Source organism: Mesoplodon densirostris, chromosome 6, assembly GCF_025265405.1.
Source record: "Mesoplodon densirostris isolate mMesDen1 chromosome 6, mMesDen1 primary haplotype, whole genome shotgun sequence".
Classification (NCBI taxonomy): Eukaryota; Metazoa; Chordata; class Mammalia; order Artiodactyla; family Ziphiidae; genus Mesoplodon; species Mesoplodon densirostris.
The window spans coordinates 21,936,219-21,959,094 of record NC_082666.1 but is presented as its reverse complement, the minus strand read 5'-3'; the positions used below and the strand labels follow the sequence as shown (position 1 = coordinate 21,959,094).

At 52.7% G+C, this 22,876-nt stretch overlaps 4 protein-coding genes across 14 annotated transcripts in view; 3 read left to right on the top strand and 1 right to left on the bottom strand.

Moving 5' to 3' along the window:
• The window catches only part of TMEM8B (transmembrane protein 8B), a 131,803-nt gene extending 124,314 nt beyond the window's left edge, over positions 1-7,489 (bottom strand). For 6 of the 9 annotated variants that reach the window (XR_009532761.1, XM_060100817.1, XM_060100819.1 and 3 more), the window contains exons 1-3: positions 6,755-7,485; positions 2,077-2,266; positions 1,491-1,698 (exon numbers count right to left, since the gene is read on the bottom strand). Coding sequence is in view for 5 of the 9 variants with exons in the window: in XM_060100817.1 (XP_059956800.1) it covers positions 1,491-1,698; positions 2,077-2,266; positions 6,755-7,280 (924 nt within the window). In the remaining 4 variants the exon portion in view is untranslated. Of the gene's footprint in view, positions 1-1,490; positions 1,699-2,076; positions 2,267-6,754 lie in introns of all 9 variants that reach the window. The other 3 variants (XM_060100825.1, XM_060100822.1, XM_060100824.1) reach the window with 3 other exon arrangements.
• Positions 7,490-8,248: 759 nt separating this feature from the next.
• On the top strand, positions 8,249-14,426 carry FAM221B (family with sequence similarity 221 member B). The gene is given in 10 exon segments (XM_060100461.1): positions 8,249-8,318; positions 9,887-10,082; positions 10,085-10,177; positions 10,180-10,506; positions 10,685-10,828; positions 13,142-13,252; positions 13,409-13,606; positions 13,798-13,866; positions 13,869-13,913; positions 14,062-14,426. Coding segments are annotated over 9 exon segments (1,548 nt in total). The 5' UTR covers positions 8,249-8,318.
• Positions 14,427-17,442: 3,016 nt separating this feature from the next.
• Positions 17,443-19,809, top strand: HINT2 (histidine triad nucleotide binding protein 2). 3 transcript variants are annotated; one of them, XM_060101042.1, is made up of 6 exons: positions 17,443-17,765; positions 17,986-18,057; positions 18,987-19,127; positions 19,221-19,325; positions 19,430-19,502; positions 19,612-19,696. In XM_060101042.1, the coding sequence occupies exons 1-6, from the start codon at positions 17,475-17,477 to the stop codon at positions 19,623-19,625; spliced, it is 696 nt and encodes a 231-aa protein (XP_059957025.1). In that variant the 5' UTR covers positions 17,443-17,474; the 3' UTR covers positions 19,626-19,696. The 3 variants fall into 3 exon arrangements, with proteins under 3 accessions (XP_059957025.1, XP_059957023.1, XP_059957024.1); XM_060101040.1 differs by having other exon boundaries at positions 17,447-17,765; positions 19,623-19,809; XM_060101041.1 differs by lacking the exon at positions 17,986-18,057 and having other exon boundaries at positions 17,450-17,765; positions 19,623-19,809.
• A 758-nt stretch (positions 19,810-20,567) lies between these two features.
• On the top strand, positions 20,568-22,403 carry SPAG8 (sperm associated antigen 8). The gene is made up of 5 exons (XM_060100810.1): positions 20,568-20,633; positions 20,735-21,536; positions 21,639-21,813; positions 21,985-22,030; positions 22,115-22,403. Exons 1-5 carry the CDS (start codon positions 20,596-20,598, stop codon positions 22,302-22,304), a joined length of 1,251 nt encoding a protein of 416 aa, XP_059956793.1. The 5' UTR covers positions 20,568-20,595; the 3' UTR covers positions 22,305-22,403.
• The last annotated feature ends 473 nt before the right edge of the window (positions 22,404-22,876 follow it).

Genomic DNA, 22,876 nt, shown 5'->3' with positions numbered 1-22,876 from the left:
TGCCAGTCACAGGCAAGGGGTAACTGCGCCCTCTTCTCTCTAATCTCACCATACCCCAGGGATCTCTACAGGGTAGGGCTCCAGCTTGCAGTACCAAGTTCCCCAGGCCCCACTAACTATATCTAGATGCAAATGGGCACGTCAAGCCTGGTTCTGACCTCTCCTAACCAGGCTTCAGCTCCCATAATCCCAGCCCAGGCCTAGGCGCCAGGTTCCTCCTGCTCAGTCAGAAAGGTTGTTGGATAACTACAGCAGGGCTTCAGAAGGATTTTCTCTTCTCACAAAGAGAGTCAAGAATCAGAGCTGGGACCAGGAACAGGCTCTTTGGGATTTGGCCAAAGACCTAAGAAGACATTCCTCCTAATAGAAGAACGCTTGGTTCTGATGGGAGTCAAGAACCTAGAACCCAGAGCCACTTCTGGGCAAGTTCACAACATGCTCTCACCCAGAGGGCTCCCAGGCCTGCAGAGGAGGTTCTCCCGTACATCACTCTCAGGAAAAACTGGCCTATCACTGAGGCCTCGAGATGCTCCCTCAGCCTGAGTTCCCATCTCTGACAACAGCAGTGCCCATACACTTGTCCCTGTGTAATTCTCAGCTCATTCAAAAGCATTATAACACCTCTGAATGCTGGGCCTCAGCAGGAGGAGGAGAGGGGAGTCTGACACAGTCCGGGGCCCCTGCCCTCAAGGAACTCACCCTGGAGAGAGATGGCCAGGTCAAATCCTCACCTGACTGGGAATTTCTGCCCCTCCCAATTCTCAGTGGCCAAACCCTACTCACTTTCTTGTTTTCACGTCCTGTTCTTTAAATCCTGCTCAGCTCACACTTGGCCCTTTGCCGTTACCACTGACCCCACACCCGTGGCCATCCCACTCTGACATGGCCACCGCATCCCACCCCCCTTCCCACCAGTGGACAGGAGCAAGAAACCTTCAGGTCCTCTCACAGTAATGAAGAGGTCTAGCCTGCCCAGTGCCTGGGAGTGGCAGGAAAACTCTGCAGCATTTCCTTCCCCTCCAAACCAGAATGGAGAAGCAGCTTGACCTCAACCCTACAACATTGGAGACTTTAACAAACTCTGCTCTATGAAATCACTGCCGATGTTTGGGGGAAAGAGCGTCAACACTCAGGTTGGATGCCAGTCGCCCAAAGCTGCTTCTTAACAGGAAAAGGCTTCCCTGCCCCAGAGTATTCTCTTACCATCTTCCATAAGGTGTCAGGAGCTAAAATTATGATAGAAGAGGAACGTATACTCCCAAATGGACTAACGACTGGGCTAAAGCCTACCAGAGTCCGCGGGGCTATCACCAACCAAAACGTAGAACAAGACTAGTCTTGACCCACCAGGTGACCTGCTGACCTCTAGCTATGCCCCACGCCAGCCACCCTTATGCTGTTGCCCACCCAGGCACAAGCCTGGTGTGCCAGGTGGCCCAGAGATGGAGAAGCAGCTCTGGCCCCTCCTACCCTGGACAGTATCAACCCACCTTGACAGAGATGTGGCCGTGGGTCCGGGGCAGGTGGGCAGCCAAGAACCAGTCCCCAGGTAAGGGGCTGCTGACGTTAAAGATGCCAGAGGTGCGGTTGGGCAGTGTCCAGCTGAGAGTCAGTGAGAAAACCCCAGGCACAGCCGTGTCCCCTGGGAAGTGTGTGTGCAGGGGATTGATGACAGGGGGTGCCCCAGAACGGAAGTACCTGGGGGACCAGAATGAAGAGAAGAGGAAAGTAGGCAATGGGGTGGGACATGGAAAACGGGGGAAGGAAAGGAGAACTGTCATTTATCACCAGTAAAACAAGTGGATTCCCTATACCGACCCACACAACAAAGTGGTTCCAGGTCAGGGGTCAGAACATAAGGGGCAAAAGATCAGCTCGGGCGCTCAAACAGTCACACAGTAGCCAGGAATGGTCAGGAGACAGAGGTCTTGGCCCTCAGCCAGTCACACTTCAATCCGGACAAGGGTCAGGGGTCAGGGTCAGGAGGTCAGCTTAGATACTCCTAAACTGGCATTTTCCTTTGGAAAGTGGCCTGGGGTTGGAAGCGGGGGTCAGGAGGTTAACTCAGACGCTCACACAGTCACACTTTGGTCTGGGCAGTGGTCCCCAAAGGTTCCCCCCTGCTCTTTGAAGATGATGAGGTTCCACACAGCCAGGAATGTGTCTTCGGGAACATGGAAGTGGAAGAGCTCGGTGCTGGCGAAGGAGCGGAAGGGACTCAGCTTGCGGGGTGAGCAGGTGGAGTAGTCAGTCAGGAAGAGGCCTCCTGGGGAGCAGGCGGAAGAGAAAGGAGCAAAGTAGGACAGGCCATTCCCAGCAAGCCCCAGGCACACCAAGCTGCCTCACCCACAGCACCGACTCAACAAAGGCTCTCCTCTGCCCGGGAACTGGGTCTCATGCTGCCCTCGCCATCATTTGCTTTCAACCTCACAGTGACCTTGGGAAAAATGACCTCTCTTTACGGATAAGGAAACTGAGGCTTAACGCTAGACCAAACTGAGGATTCAAACCTTGATCTGTCTGCATGCAAAACCAGGACCCTTTTGAGGACCCCACAGCTGCCCCTCACTTAGGAGCCTTTGTTCTCCTCTTACCAAGCCTAACAAAACGGCTGTGGATGGTGCACACGCGTGCGTGCGTGTACGCGCATGTGTTTGTGTGCATATGTGTGCACGTGTGTGTGTGTGTGTGTGTGTGTGTGCTGGCATGGACTCTTAGGCTACTGAGCAGCCTGGAACTCCACCTGTGGGCTTGGGAGTCAGCATGGAACTGTGAAACTGCCTTGTTTATTTTCTTCCCCTTTCTGTTCCCCTGTGGTCAGGAGCAATAAAAACTCTCAGAAGCTTCACAAGAGCTGTCTGTATACTGGCTCAGGGCGGCAGAGGGGAGGGGAAAATGTGGTGAGGCTGCAAGGGGCCTGCTTGGGTGGCAGAGGCAAGGACAGGAGCTGGCAGGCCACCACAAGAGCCCCAGGGAGAGGAGGAAAGGAGAGCCAGCAGGGCCTCTGGGATTCAGAAGGAGGGGCTGGGGGCGCTTCCTGGAGGGAGGCCCAGCGAGGCAGTCAACTGGTAAGCCAGTGGAATCTCAAACCACCTGGGAATATTCATATCCAGACGAGGCTGGGGTGGGAGGTGGGGAGAAAGCGGCCCTCTGTAGCCGAAATGCCAAGATACCTGATCATGGCTGTTAGCAGCAGAGCCCAGTGAGCAGGAAAGTCTGGTGTAAGCAGCTACCAAGCAAACACATAGGGACCAGGACTGCTGTAACAATGCAAAGAACCCAGAGGCTCAGTCGGATAGAAGAGGGCCCCAAATGACAGGCAAAGCTCTGGGGAATCTGACTGTTTTGGAGACTTAAGACCAGCCCCAGCGAAGCCCAGAAGGATGCCCCCAGGACAGATGAGAAGGTTGGGAACTCAAGCAGCTTCAGAACAAGAGTAGGGGCAGTGGGTAGGGGAGACCTTGAAGCAGAGTTTTCAGCCCCGTAGGAAATACCCACAGGCCTTGCCTATTCTGACAGTTTCCCCCTCTGGAGCTGGGAGATGTGACTCCAAAAATGAGGCATTTGAAATAACAGAGAAAGAAGCATCTGGAAAAGGAGGCTGCTGAAGGAGGGAACATGGATCAAGGTTGGCCCTACTGAACTTCAGCAACCTTGAGTCACCCTGCAGAGAGCCGTCCTATATAGGTGGAGGTCACTAGCCCTAGACTGGCCTGTGCTCTTCAAAAGCTACGGTTATACCCAAGGAATAGTCTGTGCAGTTCAGGCCACATGGTCACTCTCAACTGTCAACAAGGAAGGCCTGCCACCTTGCAAGCTGAGCACTGCTCAGGAACCAGAGAGGCTCACAGAGCAGCACTCACAGGGCAGTGGTGATGTATCAAAGAGGGGTGAAGGGAAATGAACCAAGGGATGAGGAAGAAAGGTTTCCTAGGAGCCCTGGCTGTGACAACTGGGAGGCAGAAAGCTAAGAGCTGAATGGCCCGCATACTATTGTTACAGGAAAGCAGAGCAGTGGAGCACCCCCTGCTGGAATTAGGGAAGGGCTCCTTCTCCTCAGAGCTGGTACCAGGTATGGGTCATCAGATGGGTCATTGCTACTGTTAGAAGAAATGCTGGCCAGGCCCCCAGTGCAGATTCTCAGAGAGCTGGTGATGAAAGCAGCTAATGACCTTTAGGAAACAACAGACAGACGTGCACAAAGAGCCCTGTGATTAAAGGAACATGGCATGGCCTGGAGAACTGGGGGACTAGTTAAGCCACCCTGAAGTGGCTAGGGGCTACAGAAGTCACAGAACAGCCTGGTGGGAAAAGGGAGTAAAAGAAGCTGGGGATGCTGGGAGGAGCCTAGAGGGCAGATGTTTGAGAAAGCATCCACAGCCCCATTCACTCCAAGCTTTGGTTTTGGGTTTCACCAGGACCTACAGAGCTGTGTCCCAGAGGAAGCACAAGTAAGGCCCTAACCAAGCTCAGATGAACCTGCCTTGGATGCGCCAGTGCTTCCAGGTGAGGCTAGAGTGATTCTCCATCACCCCCTGAAACACACACACACACACACACACACACACACACACACGCACGCATGCATACACACGGGCTGAGGCTGGCCCTTCTAGTGACAGCACTCAGTAGAACAAAAGGCTATTTCTTGTAATGGCAAGGCATGCCTGGGTTATGCAACTGCAGTCAGACAAGCCCAAGGAAAAGACGCAAGGATTTGTTGAGACCGACTGTGCCATCACGGTCCTGTGACAGTGCTAGTCTCTCCTCAGGTGAAACCTCTCATCACCACCAGGTCACAGAGCACCCCTGCAGGCCAGTGACTAGTAACAGCACTCAGGGCAGCCCTGCCTGCTGTGGGACCTAGTCAGTGCTCATTTTCACCCTCATTATAATCCTCCCAAAGCACCAGAAACTGCTTCTGGGCAATCATGCTTTAATCCACATCTTTCAACTTTCTACAGCTCTGTGGCTGTCAATCACCCTCCTCTCTTAGTCAGCCCAGTGTCTGCTCAATGGGCTCATGAACAAAGATGCTGGGGTGGCAGGGATAGAAGCTATGAATTGGGCTTGACAGAATGGACTCCCCCTCACCCAAACTGAAAAACTGACCTGCCTTCTGCCTCTGCTGAGTGCCTGATCTACCAGCAGCAGTAATCAACACTGAGCAGTAACCAACACTGAGCCCCTCAAGGAATCTGGCTGGGGGCAGATGGATTACTCATGTATGTTGTGGGAGGCACCCAACACTGCCTCCAACAGGGAACTATCCACTTGGAGGTGACGCTTCAGTGATCTGTCTGCAGGAGGGGCAAGAAGAGCTAAAGAGGAACATGCATGGGCCACAACATGTACCTCCCCCTCCCACAGTAACACAGGCACTAAGGACACACAGGCTCACATGCACACAGCAGACATGCGCCTACACTTACCAACACACAAGCATATACACACACTGCACATGCCCAGCATTCCCACAGATCCCTCAGGTACACACACAGACGCATAAGTGCCCAGATACCAGTGTGCATCCACATAGAGCTTGCACATCTCTGCAGGGGCAGTGACCTTTGGTGTGCATTGATCTCCTCAAGCTTGTACACTGAACAAGGGCCCCAGAGCTCACTGAAACGCAGCCCCTCCACCCCCAGCTGCTCTGCTACTTGTTATTGCCAAAGACTTCCTCAAGCACATCCCCATCACCTCTAGAGTGCCACCCGCCAGAGATGGCTGGGGGTTGGGGCCATGATGACTCTTTATTATGGGGCCATCTTTACAGCACATATCCTATGGCCAGGACCCCCTCACCCTCCCACATTCCACCCATTAGGAAGTTGGGTATCTCCCTCTCCTGTCTGAATCACTTCCTCACTGGATGGTGGCCCTGGGCTGACAACTGACAAGTGAGGATAGTTTGTGGATGAAGCCCCCTTGTGGGAAGACAGGGGAGAGGACAGGTTGTGCTTTGAGCCTTTCTGCACTTGGATCTGTTTTCCTACTGAGCACATATTGCAATGAAAATAAAAAACAGAAACTAAAACAAAAAACACCAGTATGGGGTAGGAATGAGGAAATCTTTTTCTAGCCCCACACTGCCACTGACAAGCTGTATGATCTTGGGCAAATTGATCTCTTGCTGAGCCTCAGTTTCCCCATCTGTAAAATAGTCTCCGAGTTTCAACCCTGCTTTAAAAGTGTCAGGAATTATTCCTAAGCAAATCAAGCTTATTTGGAATGAAACTCCAATGAATGAAACTCGTTACAAGAAGAAAACTCATTATAATGGCAACTAACCCATGCCCATGTTTTTTTGTTATTTGCTACATGTTATTTTCAAAACTGCTTTCTTAACCCTGTTTTAAGGCATGCCCAGTTCCTCAAAGGTTTAGGCCAGATCTTCCCACACTGGACTAGAGGCTCTCTGCTGAGGGACTATGTCTCCCCCACCAAACTTCATGAGCACGTGCAAAGCACTCAAGACTTTCTTGGAAAAACAAGAGTCAGAGTGGAGTCCAGATGGACCGCAAAAAAGGAAGCCTTTCAGTCTCTGTCAGCCACCTGCTGAGCCTCAAGCCCACAGCTACCACTCTTCTGACCCTGCCAATTCCTCTCAATTATGCAAGACTTCTTATTTCTCTCCACTTCTTCCCCAGTGATCTAGTTGCCCAGGTCCCACCTCTCCTGAATCCCTCCAGTCCACCCCTCCCTGCCAGAACCCCATCCCTGCCTCGGTCTTTCCTGCTTCTGCACTCACCAGCCCCTGGGCCAAGGAAAGACAACAGCAACAGCAGCAGTAAGGCTGACGGCAGCTGGAGCCCAAACCTGAGTCGAGGCTGGGAGAGGGGCAGGGTATGAAAGAGAGGGCTGGGTAGTGGGAGAGACCTGGGTAAACACAGAGATGAGGGCAAAGACTGGGATAAAGAGTTGGGCTGGGCTGGGCACTGGGACTTATGCAAGGGTAGGGGATGTGATGGAAGGAGGGACTGTGATGGGGACTGGACGAGGGGCAAGGGTTGGGCCCCGGGCTTAAGCAAATTTTGAGAATGGGTCTGGGACAAGGGCTGGGCTGGGATTTGGGAAAGGAGGTGAAACAGGGGCAGGCGCTGGGATGGGGGCCAGGCCAGGGACTGGAGTGGGGGCCTGAGCTGGGACCCGGATCTGGGCATTCGCTGGGACCCAGGCCGTAGCTGGAACCTATGTGGAAAGCGGGGCGAGGGCGGGGTCGGGGGCCAAGGCCCGAATCGGGATAGGAAAAGGGACCGGGACAAGGACTGGGCCATGGCCCGGGGCAGGGGCGGGGCCGGACAGGCCAGCGCGGGCGCTCGCAGAGCTGACCCGCGGCTCCGCTCCCACCCCCGGGGGGTGACCTCCGGTGTCCTCGCGGGCCCGGGGCCGGGGTCGAGCCTGCTGGGGCCAGGCCGGGGACCTCGGTAGGAGTTCAGGTCTGGGCGACTCCGGGCTGCGCTGGACGGGCGATAACCAGGCCCCGCGGCGGCGGCCTCAGCCTAACGTCGTATGACGCTCCGCCCCCCGATTAGTTCGATTGGTCCTTCTTACTAAAGCCCGCCCCCGGCCCTATTCTATTGGTCTCTAACTTGGCCCTGCCGGGCTCGACGACAGACTCCGCCCCAGCTCCAGCTACCAGAGTCCCCGCCTTTCTCTCCCCAACCGCGGAGCCCAGATGCCCCCATCAGATTCTCACAGCCCCCACTGACCACCCCACAGACATCTCATAGGAACCCTACAGAGGCCTTCATAAACCCAGACACCCACGGACGTCCCCACAGATATCTGCAGACCCTACCCAGAGACCCTCACAGAGTCTTACAAAGATCCCGCAAAACCACTCACAGAGATCCGGCAAAACCCCATTAAAAGAAGTGACCCTCTAGGTTTGTCCCCTCCGGGTCAAATGCAGACCCCTCAGGAGACCTCACTCACCGAGGAGGTGACCAGACTACTGTTGCCACGGAGACTACTAGGCATTCCGGTTGCCCTGGTGACGGATCCTCCACTCCCGGCCAGGGTTCCAGAGGCTTCAGTCAAGCCCCTTCCTCATCGGCCCTGGATCCTCTCGTCCCTCCCCCTCCCACCCTTCTTCAGAACTGGCCAGAGCTCCTTTGCGATTTTCTGCAGGTGTCAAAGTCCCCTCCTCAAGTTGTGACTTGCAGGCAAGGCCTCTCAGCACACAGCACCTGCAGCCAGGGCTCGTCCACAACCTCAAGCGCCTTCTCTCCCTCGGGGCCAATACTTCCCCTTCCCGGCTACAGACAAGTTCCTGACCTAAGGACTTGTAACAGCCGAGACAAAGCCCAGAGGTATGTAGTCTCTCAAAAGGCCCCTCTTCCAAATCCTCGTTCCAGTCCCTCCTAATACCTTCCTGTCCCTTCCCACCTCAGTCCAACCCCCTCCCATTCTCTACTTTTCATCCTTATTCTCTCCCTCCCCCATGTTTCTCCACTCAGTTCCCTCCTCCCCTTTTCCCTTTCCTCTCCTCCTATCCTCTGGTTCTTCACCCTCAAGCCCCTTTATCCTCTTGCTGAATGTCTGGCCATCTTCCTTCCCATCATCCTACTCTCCCCCTGCTTTCTGACACAAACTTCCCTTTGGAAGGGCCCTGATGAATTTACGAAATGATAAATATAGTATTTCTGGAGCATGGACAAAGGTAGAGACCAGGGGAAGGTAAGGCTGGAATCCTTAGGCAGTGTTGCAAATGATGACAGGCCTTGAATGTCAGGGCCAAGAAATTTGGACCTAATACTTAGGCTGAGTCACTGAGTGTTAATTTTTAAGCAAGGGAATGCCGTTGTTGGGTTTGCATTTTAGAAAAGTCTCGCCTGGGTCATTAAGGTGGACTGACCCCTTTTAGACATCCTTCCAAGATAAATTAGGCACACCCCACTCCCCACAGCATCCTGGGCTTACCCCAGCACAACACCAACTCATTGGTATTGTCATTTTGGTTAACCTGTCTTCTTCCCAGATTCTTTCAACTGAGTCCAGTACCTGAGTAAAAGTGTTAAGATTAGGCTCTTTGTAAAAGTTACCTAAATCAATGAAAGAATGGGAAAGTGGATTAATATGCTGGGGAAGGCAGCAGAGGGGCAAAGTTATCACATAATCCAGGTAGAAAATGATGAGAACTTGAACAAAATTGGAGAGAAAGGAGAAGAGAGAATGGATTTGGGGAATATTTAGAAGATAGGAAATATAGTCCTTGGTGCCCATTTTAAGATGTAGGCTGAGGGGAAAGGAGAATTCTAGGATAATTCTCAGAGTTCAGTTTTGATGCCCTGTGGGACATCCATTTAGCAATGTCCAGCAGACAGTTGGGTATGACTGTGAAGTACAGGGGTTTAAAAAGGTCTGAGCTGGAAATATGGATTTAGGAGTCATCAGGTGTCATCAGCATACAGCTGGAAGTAGCTGAAGCCTTGAACATTAATGACATCACCAAGGGGTGGGGGAGGGGTCCCTAGACAAAACTAGACTGTGGTCATGGCATCCTCCTGCACTCTTGGGAGCAAACCCCCACTTTGGCTTGGTCTTCCCAGTCTCTAGAACTCCAAAGCCTGACCTCCATGGTCCTAAGTTATGCCCAGAACCCTGCTCTTGGACCAGCCAAGATGCTATGTTAGGACCCCTCCTCTGCTACCATCTACTGATGGGATTCTGACTGCTTCAGCCTTTCAGTATGCGATATGGGGTCTAGGCACATGGGTGAAGCTCCTAGCACCATACCCTGGCCCAGAGCTCATCTGGCTTCCCCCTTATATCTCAGGTACACTGAAAACTTTATCCTAATTCCATAGCCCCCTGTGAATCCTGACTTGAGACCCTCCAATCCCAACCTAATGAAACATGTACCCTATTCTACCACTAGATGGAAGCAGACAAGGTCACAGAAGAGCCTCATACCACCATGGATGCGGAAGAGAGCCTTTCTTCAAAGGACCCCTCTGCTGAGGACTCACAGGAGCCCACTATCCCTGAAATCCCCTTAGAGCCTGCCCTCTCTGAAACCCCTTTAGAGCTCCTTGCCTCTGAATCTCATATGGTGCCATCCATTTCCCAGATTCCTTAGAGACCCACAGCTCTGAAACCCCTTTGGAGCCTTCCATCTCTGAGATTCCTTTAGAACACTCTGCCTCTGAGGTCCCTTTGGAGACCCCTACCCCGAGACCCAGCTGGAGACTCACATCTCCAAGGTCCCAGAGAAACACCTTACTTTTCAGACCTCATCACTAAACTGTGTCTCTGTGTCTTCCTCTGATTACCTGAAGGAAGCCTTCTCTGAGTCTTCCTCCAGTGAAGGCTCATGGACAAGGAGGTCTATCCAGACCTCTGAATCTGAGAGCGTTCCAAAGCACTCCCTTTCGGGCCTTCCAGCCCAGGTCCACCTGGACACATCTGCAAAAGATGGGGAAGAGGAAGAAGAGGGAGAGAAAGGGGTCGATGCCACTGACAGCACCGCTCACGCAGCTCAGCCTGAACACCAGCTGGGCAAGAAGAAAGGGAAGAAAGGAGTCAGCCGTAATTGCTCCTGCCCTTTCCCCCTTTCTCATCACTGTCTTTGACCTGCCCCAGGAGGAGGAGATTGAGTTACTCTCTGACCTGGCCCCTTCTCTTAGTTTTAGGGCCTCCTCGCTTCCCCTTAATTACTCAGCCCCTTCCTCCCCAGGTTACACCGTCCACCCAGTGGTCCCTGCTGAGCAGGCAGACCTGGTGGAAGTGACTAAGGCAATGCACAAAGGGAAGTTTGGTGCTCAGGTGAATTATCTTTTCCAGTGGGAGAAGGAGGCAGCCCTGAATGCCATCCAAACAGGTGAGCCCAGGCAGCCTTTCAGGGGCTGGTGACAGGCCCATGGCCATCCTCCCATCCAACAGGATCTAGGAACCTGCCCGTTCAATGGATAGCCCTTGTGGAAATGGCAATGCCACCTGCCTGGAATCTGGGAGGGGAGCAGGCAGGTAGGCCAAGGTAGATGAGGATGGATGCAGACAAAAAGTGGGGATATTCATATAAAGCCAGGCAGGAACAGGTGGCTGAACGAAGGCTCAGATACCCTGCACCAAACAGATCCTAAGGCAGAGATGGCCCAGGACCCTGGACAGTTTCCAGGTGACTTGTTGCTCTGATATGGCAAAAGGCCTTAGTCCCCGTGGTGGAACTCCATTAAAAGGCTGTCGTGGGGAATTCCCTGGTGGTCCAGTGGTTAAGACTCTGCACTTCCAATGCAGGGTTCAATCCCTGGTCAGGGAACTAAGATCCCGCATGCTGCACGGTGTGGCCAAAAGTTAAAAAAAAAAAAAAAAAAAAAAAAGGCTGTCATCACTGCAGCCCCCTCAAGTAGTGTCTGAGGTATAACTGCCATTCCCCTGGTTCAAACTTCAGTCTTCTTCACCTGAAAGGTGGGCAATGACTCCCACATCAGTGCTTAAATTTGACTCTCCCAGGCCCTCAGGCTAGGCCTTGATCCATGGGCACTAACACTTGTTCACCTCTGCACCTCACCTGTTCCTGCACTGTATCCTGCTACTCTGAACAGAGTTCAGAATTCCTCTAGTGGAATCCTGGCCCCTGCCCACCCGCATTGTGACTCGGCCTAAAATATGCCCTTTGAACCAAGCTTCCCTGTTGTAATGGGGCACTAATACCACAGGCTGGCAGTATCAAGTCAGAAGCATCAAAGCCAAAAGCCACATCTGGACAGGCTTAAGATCCTAAGAGACCAGGGGAAAGACAAGAAAATCTAGTTTGACAGGCACAGAATTGTGGATTGTGGTCCTGGCCAGAGTCAAAGACCAGAGGACACTAACTCTTTCTCATTCTCCTTATGGAATTTCAGGGCTTTGCCTGGAATATGGAGTCTCTCTTCCCTCCTAAAGGAATTTGCTCACTCACTTATTCAGTCAAGCATCTATATTCTCTGAGCACCTATTCTGTGCCAGGTCCTGTGTTAGGACATCGATGAAAAGACTGACCCTTCCTTGAAGGAACTCACGGTCTAACGAGAATACAAGTGAACAGTCCATTATAATGCATTGTACTGTGATAGGAGTAGAATGAGAGCCACAGAAGGCAAGAGGAAGGGCCCCTAGACAGACAGGGGAAGTCAGGGACAACTTTCTGGTGGAGGTGACAGTTCACTGGAAACTTTAAATGGGAATAAGAGTCCTAGAGCTAAAGGCCCCACTCCTTGGGAACTCAGGACTCTTGGCTTGAAGTTGGGATACTCTCAGCTCTCACAGAGGATGAGAAACTCTGAGTGGGAAATGCTCTGGTTCTCCTCCCACATTTACTCAGCACCACCCTTGCCTTGTGGTGAGACTGACCGTGAAGCCAGACAGTTTCAGATCTCAAGGGTGGTGGCCTCTTGCTGGTGCCTGCTCTCAGGGATACGTCTTAGTCTCACCTTCCTTTCCATGCCTCCTTTCTTAGCCTCACAAACTTATATTTTTGCTTTTCACCACTCATGACTTCTGGCCTCCCCCTTTCTCCTGACCCTTGGAGAGCCATAGGCAGCCCTTCTCAAGTTCACAGAGGGTATTAGTTCAGTAACACCAGGAACGCAGAAGGGAAGTATGAAGGTGCCAACCTGGAGAAGTGAGAGAAACCCTCCTCCTACCTCCTGGCACCAGGGCTGCCCACCCTCCTCCTCCTCTTCAGGTCCCTTCAATACTACGCTCCTTAGGAGCCAGTCCCCACCATCTACTCTGCACCTGGCCCATCATCTTCCCTTTCCCTCACCTTAGACACTTCAATGAAACAGAACAAAGGTGGACTCTAATGCTGGGAGGGGAGGAGATGAGAATCCCACAGTCACAGAGAACTCAGCGAGATACATGTTCATCGTCAAACAAAATTTTACATATAATCTTCCTGCTCGGCACTGAAGACCATCTTCTGTTCCCTCTGACAGGCTGACACAGGTGGAATGGATCCTAGGGTGGGGAGGGATCTGAAGACACTTGTGGGGCGATGAGCAAACGTTGAAGAAAGAAGTCTAAAGGGGTAGGGATGAGGACTCGTGGGTAGAGATAGATACACATGGGGGAGAGCTGAGAACGCCCTGGGGGGAGCTTAGGCTATTTTTTCTCCTTACTTTTCCTTATTACTCAATCCCTCCACACCCAGGTCTCTATATTGGCTGGCGCTGCCCCCATTATCTATGGGACTGTTTCCGGATTGGGGATAAGTCCAAGTGCTTTTGTGGACACTTGTTGAGAGAGCACCAGATCATCTCAGGTGTGGAGTGATAACTGTCCTCTGTCATGTGTTGGGATGTATGAGAGCAAGTGTGTGTGTGTGTGTGTGTGTTTGTTTGGGGGAGGGGGTTGACATGGGAAAGCCAGGCCCTGTCAGGTGCTGGTCTAACCCTACCATCCATCCCCCTCCTCACAGACATATCCGTGCCCTGCAATGTGGGCCAGTGCCGCTGCCTCATGTTCTGCTTTATCCCGTCACGCCCAGAGGAGGTGGGTTAGTTCTGGCTCAAGAGGCGGGCCACCTTTGACCCCAGGGCTTGGAGAGCCCAATGTCACTGCAAACACAGCCATGAAGACCACGCAGCTACCAGGTCCCATTCCTGCAGGGTCAAAGGTACCTTCCAGAGCAAGGGGAGTGCAGGGATGGGCATGGGTCGGGATAGGTTGCAAATAGTTTGGGGATGCAGATGGGGAGCTGGGAGGAGAGACTTGGGCTTGTGGTTGGTGAGGAAGAGATGAGAATGTAGTCAGCCCCTGGGGAAGCCCCAGTACCCTATACTTTTCTTGGCTGCCCCCTTGCCCCAGGCTGTTGGTGCAACTGCTTTGAGTCTAATTTCCTCTGTGCGGCCTGTGACTGGCGCTGGGAAGAACATGAGACTTTGAGACTGAGGAGACCCCGCAGCGAGGAGGGAGGCCTCACGGTGAGGGGGAAACCTGGGGTAGGGGCCCACTCCAGGGTCTGTAATAAAAAGGCCAGGCAGGAAGGCACTCCTGCCCTCCACCATCCCATCCAGGACTACTTCACCCCTCCCTCCTTCATCCCATACCCGCACTGGTTTCCACCCCCAGGAGCAGATTATGTACCTTTCGCAGAGATGCCTACCCTCCGAGAAGCCATCATCAACAACTCTGACTTCGAGGCCCTCCACAAGAAGGGGCCCTCTGGCCATCCCAGCTCCCACCCTGGGGCCCTCTGGCCATCCCAGCTCCCCCTGGGCTCCCTAGCCCATGCAGTGTCCAGCCTGGCCCCATATCTGACCCCTGTACCTGACCCTTTCACCCCTGCTCTTCCCTCCTCCAGGGACAGACACTGTCAACACCAGGTGCAGGCCTCTGTGAGCCTGGCCCAGATCAGCAATAAAGGGAAAGCCACTGGAATCTGGCTGGCTCTGTATGAGGCAGATAGAGACCGGCCCGGGGTAGACACAAGGTAGGACCTTGGAGTTGGCACCCACAGAGGGTGAGAGAGAGCCACCAGGCAGGAGAGAGGCTGGATCCAGCCATCTGCTTCCACTGCACCCACGTTCAAACTGCTAGCTCTGGCATCAGGAGGAGAGAGTGGCTTCAAGGAAGCCAAGGAGGGAGGGGATTTCAAGAAGGAGCGGTGACGTTAGACACAGGTAGGGGCTCCAGTAAGACAAAGACTGAAGAGTGTCCATCGGATTTTGAGATCAGAAGGTCTTTGGTGACTTCAGAGGGTGCAGCTTCAGTGGTGCAGCGGACCAAACAGCAGTGAGTGTGAAGGAATTTCTTTAAGAAACTTAGATGAAAAGAGCAGGGAAGAAGTCAGATAATATCTACAGGGGGATGTGGGGTCAGGGAAGCATTTTGTATTTAGGAAAAAGGGAGGGGCCAGTAGAGAAAAAGACCTTGAAGGATACAGAAGAGAAAGAGAGATGCCTGGTGAAGCCACATCCCAGAGATGGAAGGAGAGGATGGGGTGAAGGTGGAAGTGAAGGGATTCACTCTGGACAGGAAAAACACCACTTCTTGAGACCAGGAGGAGGAGGAAGGAGGATGGAAGAAAGGATGGAAGGAAGGATGGGGCCTTCACTGAGCTGCACGGAGTAGGATCTGGTGGAAGTTCCCCAGTGAAGTAGGAGACAAGGTCAGTTGCTGGTGGGGGAGGAGAGGGATAAGAGTGGGGGGTAGGAGACAGGAAGAGAGGTGAAGGTTTGGGAAGGCTAATGAGGGAAACTGGAGAAAAAGCTGATCGGTGGGCAGTTAGGGATTCAGGTATAGTTGGAAGCAGGAACCTAGTTAGAGAAGCAGAGAAGCAAAATATTTAGATTAATGGGTGGTGACGGGAAGGGTATCAGGGAGGATGATCAGGAAAATAATGCAAAAGAGGGCTTGAGGATGTGGAGGGAGCTGACCATACAAATAGGAAAGTGAAGCCAGGAAGCAATTGACAGATTAAAAAATGGAACAGTCAAAGGAACAGAAGTCTCATTAGGTCCAGTAGCAGACGTAGTGGTAGGGATCAAAGTACAGGAGACAGTGGCCAGAACGCACAGAGTGCTGCAGCTTTCAGATGAGAGCAGCTGCAAGTGATCACAAGAGCCTGGAGTGGAGAAGACTGTGGGCTAGGGGCCAGAATCAGTGAGTGTTGGGGAGTGACTAGGAAGCCCATTGGTGATTCTTATGGGGAATAGGAGTTTCTGACACTAATGAGCTCTGTGATCTTAGACAAGTCACTTTCCCTCTCAGGGCCTCTGTTTCTGGATCTATAAAATAGGATAACCTCTGTGCTACCTGCCTCTATGAGAATCCGAAGAAATAACCAGTTTCAAAGTGTTCTGTACTCACCTACCGCTCCTGGCTGGTTTCCTCTTCCCAGCACCTTTTATCTCTTGCCCTTCGCCAGAGCAGCTCTAGGGGCTGCTGCTGTCCCAGAGGCACACGGACAATGGCAGCCTCCAGGGCACTGAAAAGGCCAGTGTACATCTCCTCACGTTTAGGGAGGCCCTCTATTATTCCAAGGAAAGGTATGCAACTTTGACTGCTAGAACTCCTGGGGGAAACCACAGGGTCAAATGTCTGTCCTTCGGAGGAGAAAGGACTCTCTAACAATAATATGGCTATTCAAAAGAAATCATTACTATCTCCAGAAGTAGAATTCCCCATTACTGGTTATTATGCAATTAGCACCATGATGACCACTCACTAAAACCAACTCAGCTAATAGTCAATAAAGGATGGTTACTGTGATAAGCTCATTCAAGAAAGTATTATGCAGCCATTACAAAGTATATTTACATAAACTATGTAATAATATAGGAAATTGACTGTAAATGGAAGAATAAGAATATGTAATACATATGTATTATATATTATGGAAAAGGAAGAGAAAGAAAACGCCAAATGTTATTCATTCCACAAATAATTATTGAGCACCTATATATGTCAGGCCATGTGCTAAAAACAAAAACAAAAACAAAAAACTAACGATACGGTGGTGACTTTTCTCCTGTGTTAAACCTCAGACTAAAACTTTCCTTGTGTGAGTACATTAGCATTTTGTGACCCTATGTTTCTGATGTCAAAAAATATATATTCCAGCAGAACGAAATATACTTGTAACCTAGCTGTAATACATTTCCCTTGTCCTTCAAACTCGCCCGGCTCACTGAAAATGCCAGGCACGGAGCTAACCGTATCCCATACTTTTTCTGATTAGGAAAGAACATTGGATACATATTCCTTTGCTTATTAGTCGTGCAGCAAAGACAGGACGCTCCTGTCCCCGCCCGTTAAAAAAAAAAAAAAAAAGGAAAAGACAAATGCAAAAATCGCCCCGATAACAAACTGCAGAATCTTTAGTCTTGGAATATTTTAACAAGCACATAAACTAAGGAGGAACTGCCCTCAGATGAGTAAGTTAACATCCTTGAAATGGTCAAGGGGCTGAAACTGTCCTTGTGGGGAAAATGCTGCGTATCTATCCCACCAGTTAAAAAACAAAACAAAACCCGTGCCCATTCACCTTCAGGCCAACCGCCCGGCGACCTCCACCCGCCTCTTTCTTCCGGGACTCCTACTGCCTGGAATTCCAGGGGTAGTGGTGGTTCCTGGGGCCAATAAGCGCGGATCGGCCCCTCTCCGAACCCCGCCCTCCTCCTAACCAAGGCAATGAAAGGGTCCACAACCTCCGAGCCTCGGCGCGGCAGGTGACGGAGCACCGCCCCCTTCCTCCCAGCCCACCAGTAGGGGCCCGACCCGAATAGGAGGGGCCAATACGATAAAAGCCCCACTACCCCCCGCCCCCCGAGCCGCAACCTAAGCTGGGCCGGCCTTGTCTTGTGAGCCAATTGGAGGAAAATCCCACCTCCAGGTCTCTCAATCCTTCCAATGGAGTGAGAAACTATCTCACAGCGCAACTAGCGAGGGGATCCAATCGCAAAGGAACTTTCACTCTGACTAGAGGACGAAGCCAAAGGAGTAGAAAATTCGCCCTCGAGTTGGCACAAGAAGCCAATGGAATGAAAAGATCCCGCCTCTACCGTGGCGGCGGAGCCAGTGGCCAGAAGCGTGCCGGGCCCAGAAGCGTGACCCAATGGGATGATGGGGTTCGCTCCCGGCCGCGGGCGGAGCCAATGGCCGCCGCTCACCGGCTCCCCGCCTCCCCACCTCGGCTGGCCGCAGAGCCCGAGCGCTGGCCGGGGTGGGCGGTTCCCGTGGCCGAGGGGAAGATGGCGGCAGCCACGGTGCTGGCCGCCGGTCTCTGCGTGGCGCGCCGGGCGGTGGCGGTAGCGGGGCCGCGGGGGGCGCAGGTGAGAGGTGGCCGTGGGGTGAGGAAGGGGTCCCGCGGGCTCTGACGCCCTCCAGGGCCGGGGGGCGCGTTCCTCCCCGGCTACCCCCGGCCTGCGCAGCCCTGCGGCCTCGCGGGGCCGGAGCCCGAGCGCCCAGCCGGGAACCTTGCCCCTCCCGAAGTGCAGGCTCCAGGGCTGTGCGGTGAGGTCGGACTGGTGGTCACGGCAGCATCTCTTAAAGCCTCCCCGCGAGAGAAACGAACCGGCGATGAACGACGCCCTGCACAGGCCCGGGCACCGAGGTCGACACAGGGTCAGTGCAGCGTCTGCTGCTATCTCCCAGCCGACCGAACGCCTACTCTGGGCAGCTCCTCAGTGCCCCCTGCGGGACATGAGCTTTTTCTCCTGAGAGCCAGTCTTCTGCCCCGTCAGACTCCTGGCTTTCTACTGAGCACTAACGCTAACTCCCCTTCTTCCTGTTTGCCAGAGCGACTCAAGGGGTCAGATTCATTCCGTCCCTTTCCCCCACAATGTGACATCTCTGACTTCAGCCTTCTCTCAGTCCCTGGGAAACTGGGACTTACCTACCCTCAATCCCCAGGGGCTGGGGTTGTGTTCACTCAACTGAACTCCACCCTCCACCGATTCAGGGGACTGGAGTGAAAATTCACAGTAAGAGGTCAGATGTGACACCCAGACACCTTTGTGTCAAACAGGGTAATTGTATTAAAACCTGGATAAGATAGTTAACACGGCTTAAAGATCAGAAAACAAGTAATGGAAGTAAATGGAAACATTAACAAGGTGAGAGTAAATGGAAAGAGCTCCAAGTAGTCTTAAGAGATGATGCAAACCACCCCCTTTATATTTGAAGCCGAGAGAAGGGATTTATCTAAGGTAATTCAATAGTAAAATAGGAACTTGGACCTAAGCCTCCAGGTTCTCATTCTGGATCCTTTCCCCTGAACCGTGCTAGATTTCCTCAACGCTTTAGGAGCAGGAATCAATTGCACTGCTGAATCCTACAGTGAAATCTGCCTGTTATCTAACCAGGCCCAGCACTGTCTGGCCCTACTCTCTGCTGCTGATGCTCTGAAAGTGAGGAACTTTCCCTTTGAGTGGGAATCACTAATAGGTTCTTAGAAGCAGTGAAGTTAATGGCCAGCCTCTGCCAGCCCCAACTAAGTACATGAGACAGGTATTGCCAGCTTTCTCCCTTGGGTGTGTCTGACCCACCTTCAGGTCCGAGGAGTTGCAGCTGTGACTGATGGGAATGAAGTGGCCAAGGCCCAGCAGGCAGCTCCTGGGGGGGCAGCCCCAACCATCTTCTCCCGGATCCTGGATCGAAGCCTCCCAGCTGACATTCTGTATGAGGACCAGCAGGTGGGGCGCCCTTAGGATCCCCTTAGGAATTTCATAAATACCATCCAGCCTGTTGAAGTAACATGGTGGCCTCTGGCCTGTCACTGCTCCCAGTGTCTCGTATTCCGTGATGTGGCTCCTCAGGCTCCTGTGCACTTTCTCGTCATTCCTAAGAAGCCCATTCCTCGCATTAGCCAGGCTGAAGAAGAAGACCAACAGGTGGGAGGAAAAGGGCCAGGGTCTGGCTGGGGGAGCCCTGTACTCAGCTAGAAAGTTTGCTCCCTGTAAATGAAGCCACATGTCTCCTTCCCCTTTCCCTGTAGCTTCTAGGACACCTTCTCCTTGTGGCCAAGAAGACAGCAAAGGCTGAGGGGCTGGGAGATGGATACCGACTTGGTGAGTGACGTTTGGCCCTTGAGCCCTTCACCTATGAATTCTCATACCTACTCCTCGGTATGATCTTCATTCTTTGACCTTTCCCATGATCCTGACCCCCTAACCCAAGCTCCATTTCAGTGATCAACGATGGGAAGCTGGGTGCACAATCTGTGTATCACCTTCACATTCACGTACTTGGGGGCCGACAGCTCCAGTGGCCTCCAGGTTGAACCTACCAAATGACCAAGGACCTCAGACTTGGATGCTTGGATGGGGGTGGGGAAAAATGGCACCCTGTAATGCTAATAAACTTGCTCTCCCTCAATTCTGGATCCCTGTCTTAAATATATAAAGATTTATACCACAAATAGGAAAGAAAACTGATTCAAGACTATGATCACCCTTGACTATGGTCTGAGACACTAAGGAGGCCCATCCTGTAGTTAAAGGAGCATTTGCCTATATATCTGTGAGCTCAGGACTCATGGTCTACCTGGGTCAGGCCTCTAGAAAAGTAGCAGTAGGAATAAGCCTGAATGAATAGGAAGAGACTGAATCCCAAGACTTGCTCAATTCAGATGCCAAGCCATGTTCTAAGGGGGGCTGGAAGGAGGATTGTCAGTGTGAAGGCCTTTTATTGAAGAGAAATAATCACCAAAAAAATCGCTACCCTTTGACTAATTCCCATGTCTCACCATTTTGCTTTTAAGCTGTTGTCTGATGTCTTTTCATCCTTAAAATTTTTGAAAAGATGCCCCCACTTTTGAGAATGAACTACTGTTGCCCCTGCAAAAACCTACCAAGTAGGCTTTCATCTGATATAACAGCTCTGTGCCTGTTCAATGCAAAGAACCACCTTTAGAAAGCCTCAGTAAGTCCTGCTTAGGTATGGAGGGCGAGGCCTTAGGCCAGCGGAACCGTAAAAGCCGGGCTGAAGCGGAAGGGAGGCCGGACGGAAGGCAGACTTCCCAAACTACGCCAGGTGCAAGACTTCCGCCCCGCAGAGACCTTGCCTCCACCCCCACCCTCCCCGTCAGCCCAGCTCTGGTTCTGCGCAGTCTCCTGGAATGATTTGCCGTCTCTATGGCAACCCGGTAGCTGGCGTCTGAAGATGGAGACCACTGAGTCTACCGAGGGATCACAGTCGCGGTGAGAGGCACAGCTCTGGCTGCAGGCTTAGGGGACAAGGAAGGTTAATAGACTCGCTTTGCTGCGCTTCTGACAACTTTGCCGCTTTCACTTTTTTTCAGATCTTTAGACGTACAGCCCAGCTCCGAAGGACTAGGGTCTATTTCGGATCCCTTTCCTTCTTGGGATGGCCGTCATAGGTCAGCCCTGGAAGCTGCAACCGCAGAAGCTTCAGCAGCTGCTGCAGCCACTGCAGCCGCCTCCACTGCCAAAGCAGCTGCATTATCTACAAAGACCCCAGCGCCCTACTCTGAACGGAGCCTTCTCATGGAGCCCTCCTCTGAAAGTCTTCTTGGGGAGCGCTACACTGGACCCAGATTTACCCACAAGATAGGCCACGGGAGACTTGGCTTTGAGCCTGTCTCTGTTTCCCATATTGCTTGGAATCCCTATACTGCAAATGACCTTAGTTCTAGCCGTGGTCCTGTTCCTGGCTCCAGCTCTGGCCCTGTTCCTGGTTCCAGCTCTAGCCCTGGTCTTGGCTTCAGCTCTGACCCTGGGCCTGGCTCCAGTTCTGGTTCTGGCAGTGGCTCTGGTCAAGGTCCTGGCGACGGCTCTGGTCGAGGCACTGGTCCTGGTCCTGCCGCTGATTCTAGGCATAGGCCAGGCTCTGGCCAGGGCCCTGGTTTCAGCTTCTCTGCTCCTTCAGGCTTCAGAAAACCCAGGGCAGATCTGCTCCCTAATTATGCCTCCTGGTGTCACCACAGCCACTGGGAGCCTCAGAAACAACCCTGGAAATTTTTGAAAGTCTCAGAACCTGGTGCCCGAGGGCTGTGGAAGCCCCCTGAGGTTGAAGGGACAAGTAAGGTTCTCAATGAAACACGGCCACGGGGCCAGTGCCTTCTCTACAACTGGGCGGAGGAGGTATTAAGGTTTTAACCTGCTCCCTTTTCTTGAAGGCTGCCCCCAGTTGATGAGGGTGGGTACCAGAAAGGATATCATGGTCACTCAACTTGGGGCCCACAGAGAGCCACCAACCACCTGGATCAAGTCCCAAGCATGCAGGATGGCTCTGAGAGTTTCTTTTTCTGGCACGGACACCGGGGACTGCTGACCCTGGAGCCACAGTCACCCATGTGCTCCAGCACCACCCAGAAAGACTCATACCAGCCCCCAGGAAAACACTCTCAGCCAATTCGAGGTATGAAACATGAGAGAATGGGCCAGAGTGAGTCTAGCAGAGAAGAAAAGAGAGGAATGTCTGATGAGTGTAAGGGCAAGCTCAGTTTTTCTTCCTTTTCCCCAATTTTTTTTTCTTGGCCTGTTTCTTAACCAGACTCCCCCACTCTGTCCATTCCCTGACCTCCCACAGGGAAGCGTGAAGCCATGCTGGAGATGTTCTTGCACCACCAGATCTGGTGAGAGGCTGGGTGAAGGGGAAAGGGGAGGGGGAGGACAAAAATCAGGGGAGAATGGCCTTGATGACCCCCAGGCCAATGTAGTAAAGAGGTGCAGGCAGAGCAGGAACCCACAAGGAAGGACTCTGAGGTCGAGTCTGTGACACACCACGACTACGGAAAGGAGCTGGTGCAATCAGGGCCTCCTGCCCCAACAAAGGTAAGAACCCATCCCACCCCACTTGTACAGCTGGGCCCTGACAGGCTGTGGGAAAGCAGCAGGCCCAGAGGTTGAGAGAGGGAGCTTCAGGGCAAGATATTCAGTATCTCTCCCTCACAGCCTCACGACTACCGTAAGGAACAGCCTGAAACCTTCTGGCTACAGAGGGCACCACAGCTACAGGTGTGTGAGGGTGCCCAGGTGTTGGGAGTGGGGGAGAAGGACGGGAAGAGGCTGTTCGGTCCTGGCTTGGTGGAGAGAGGGCTCTGTCCTCATTCTGGCACTCCTCCAGGGTGTCAGTAACATCAGGACTCTAGACACGCCATTCCGGAAGAACTGCAGCTTCTCAACACCAGTACCTTTGTCTCTAGGGCAGCCCTTGCCCTATGAACCCGTGAATTATTCCCACCAATTGGGAAAAATATCTTCCCTTGGCCGTCAGGGAGGAGGGCAGGGTGGTGGAGGGAGGGGTAGAACTACTCCTGTCTAAGGGTCGAGGAGGGAAGTAGATGTGGAATATGGAATCTCCTTCTGTCTGTACTGAAGAGATGGGGAGGAAGTGAATTTGGTCTGTACTTGGTGAAGGGGCTCTTTACATAAAAAGGGTTCTCTCTCATCCTGAGACTGCTCATTCAGTGATTCTGTGA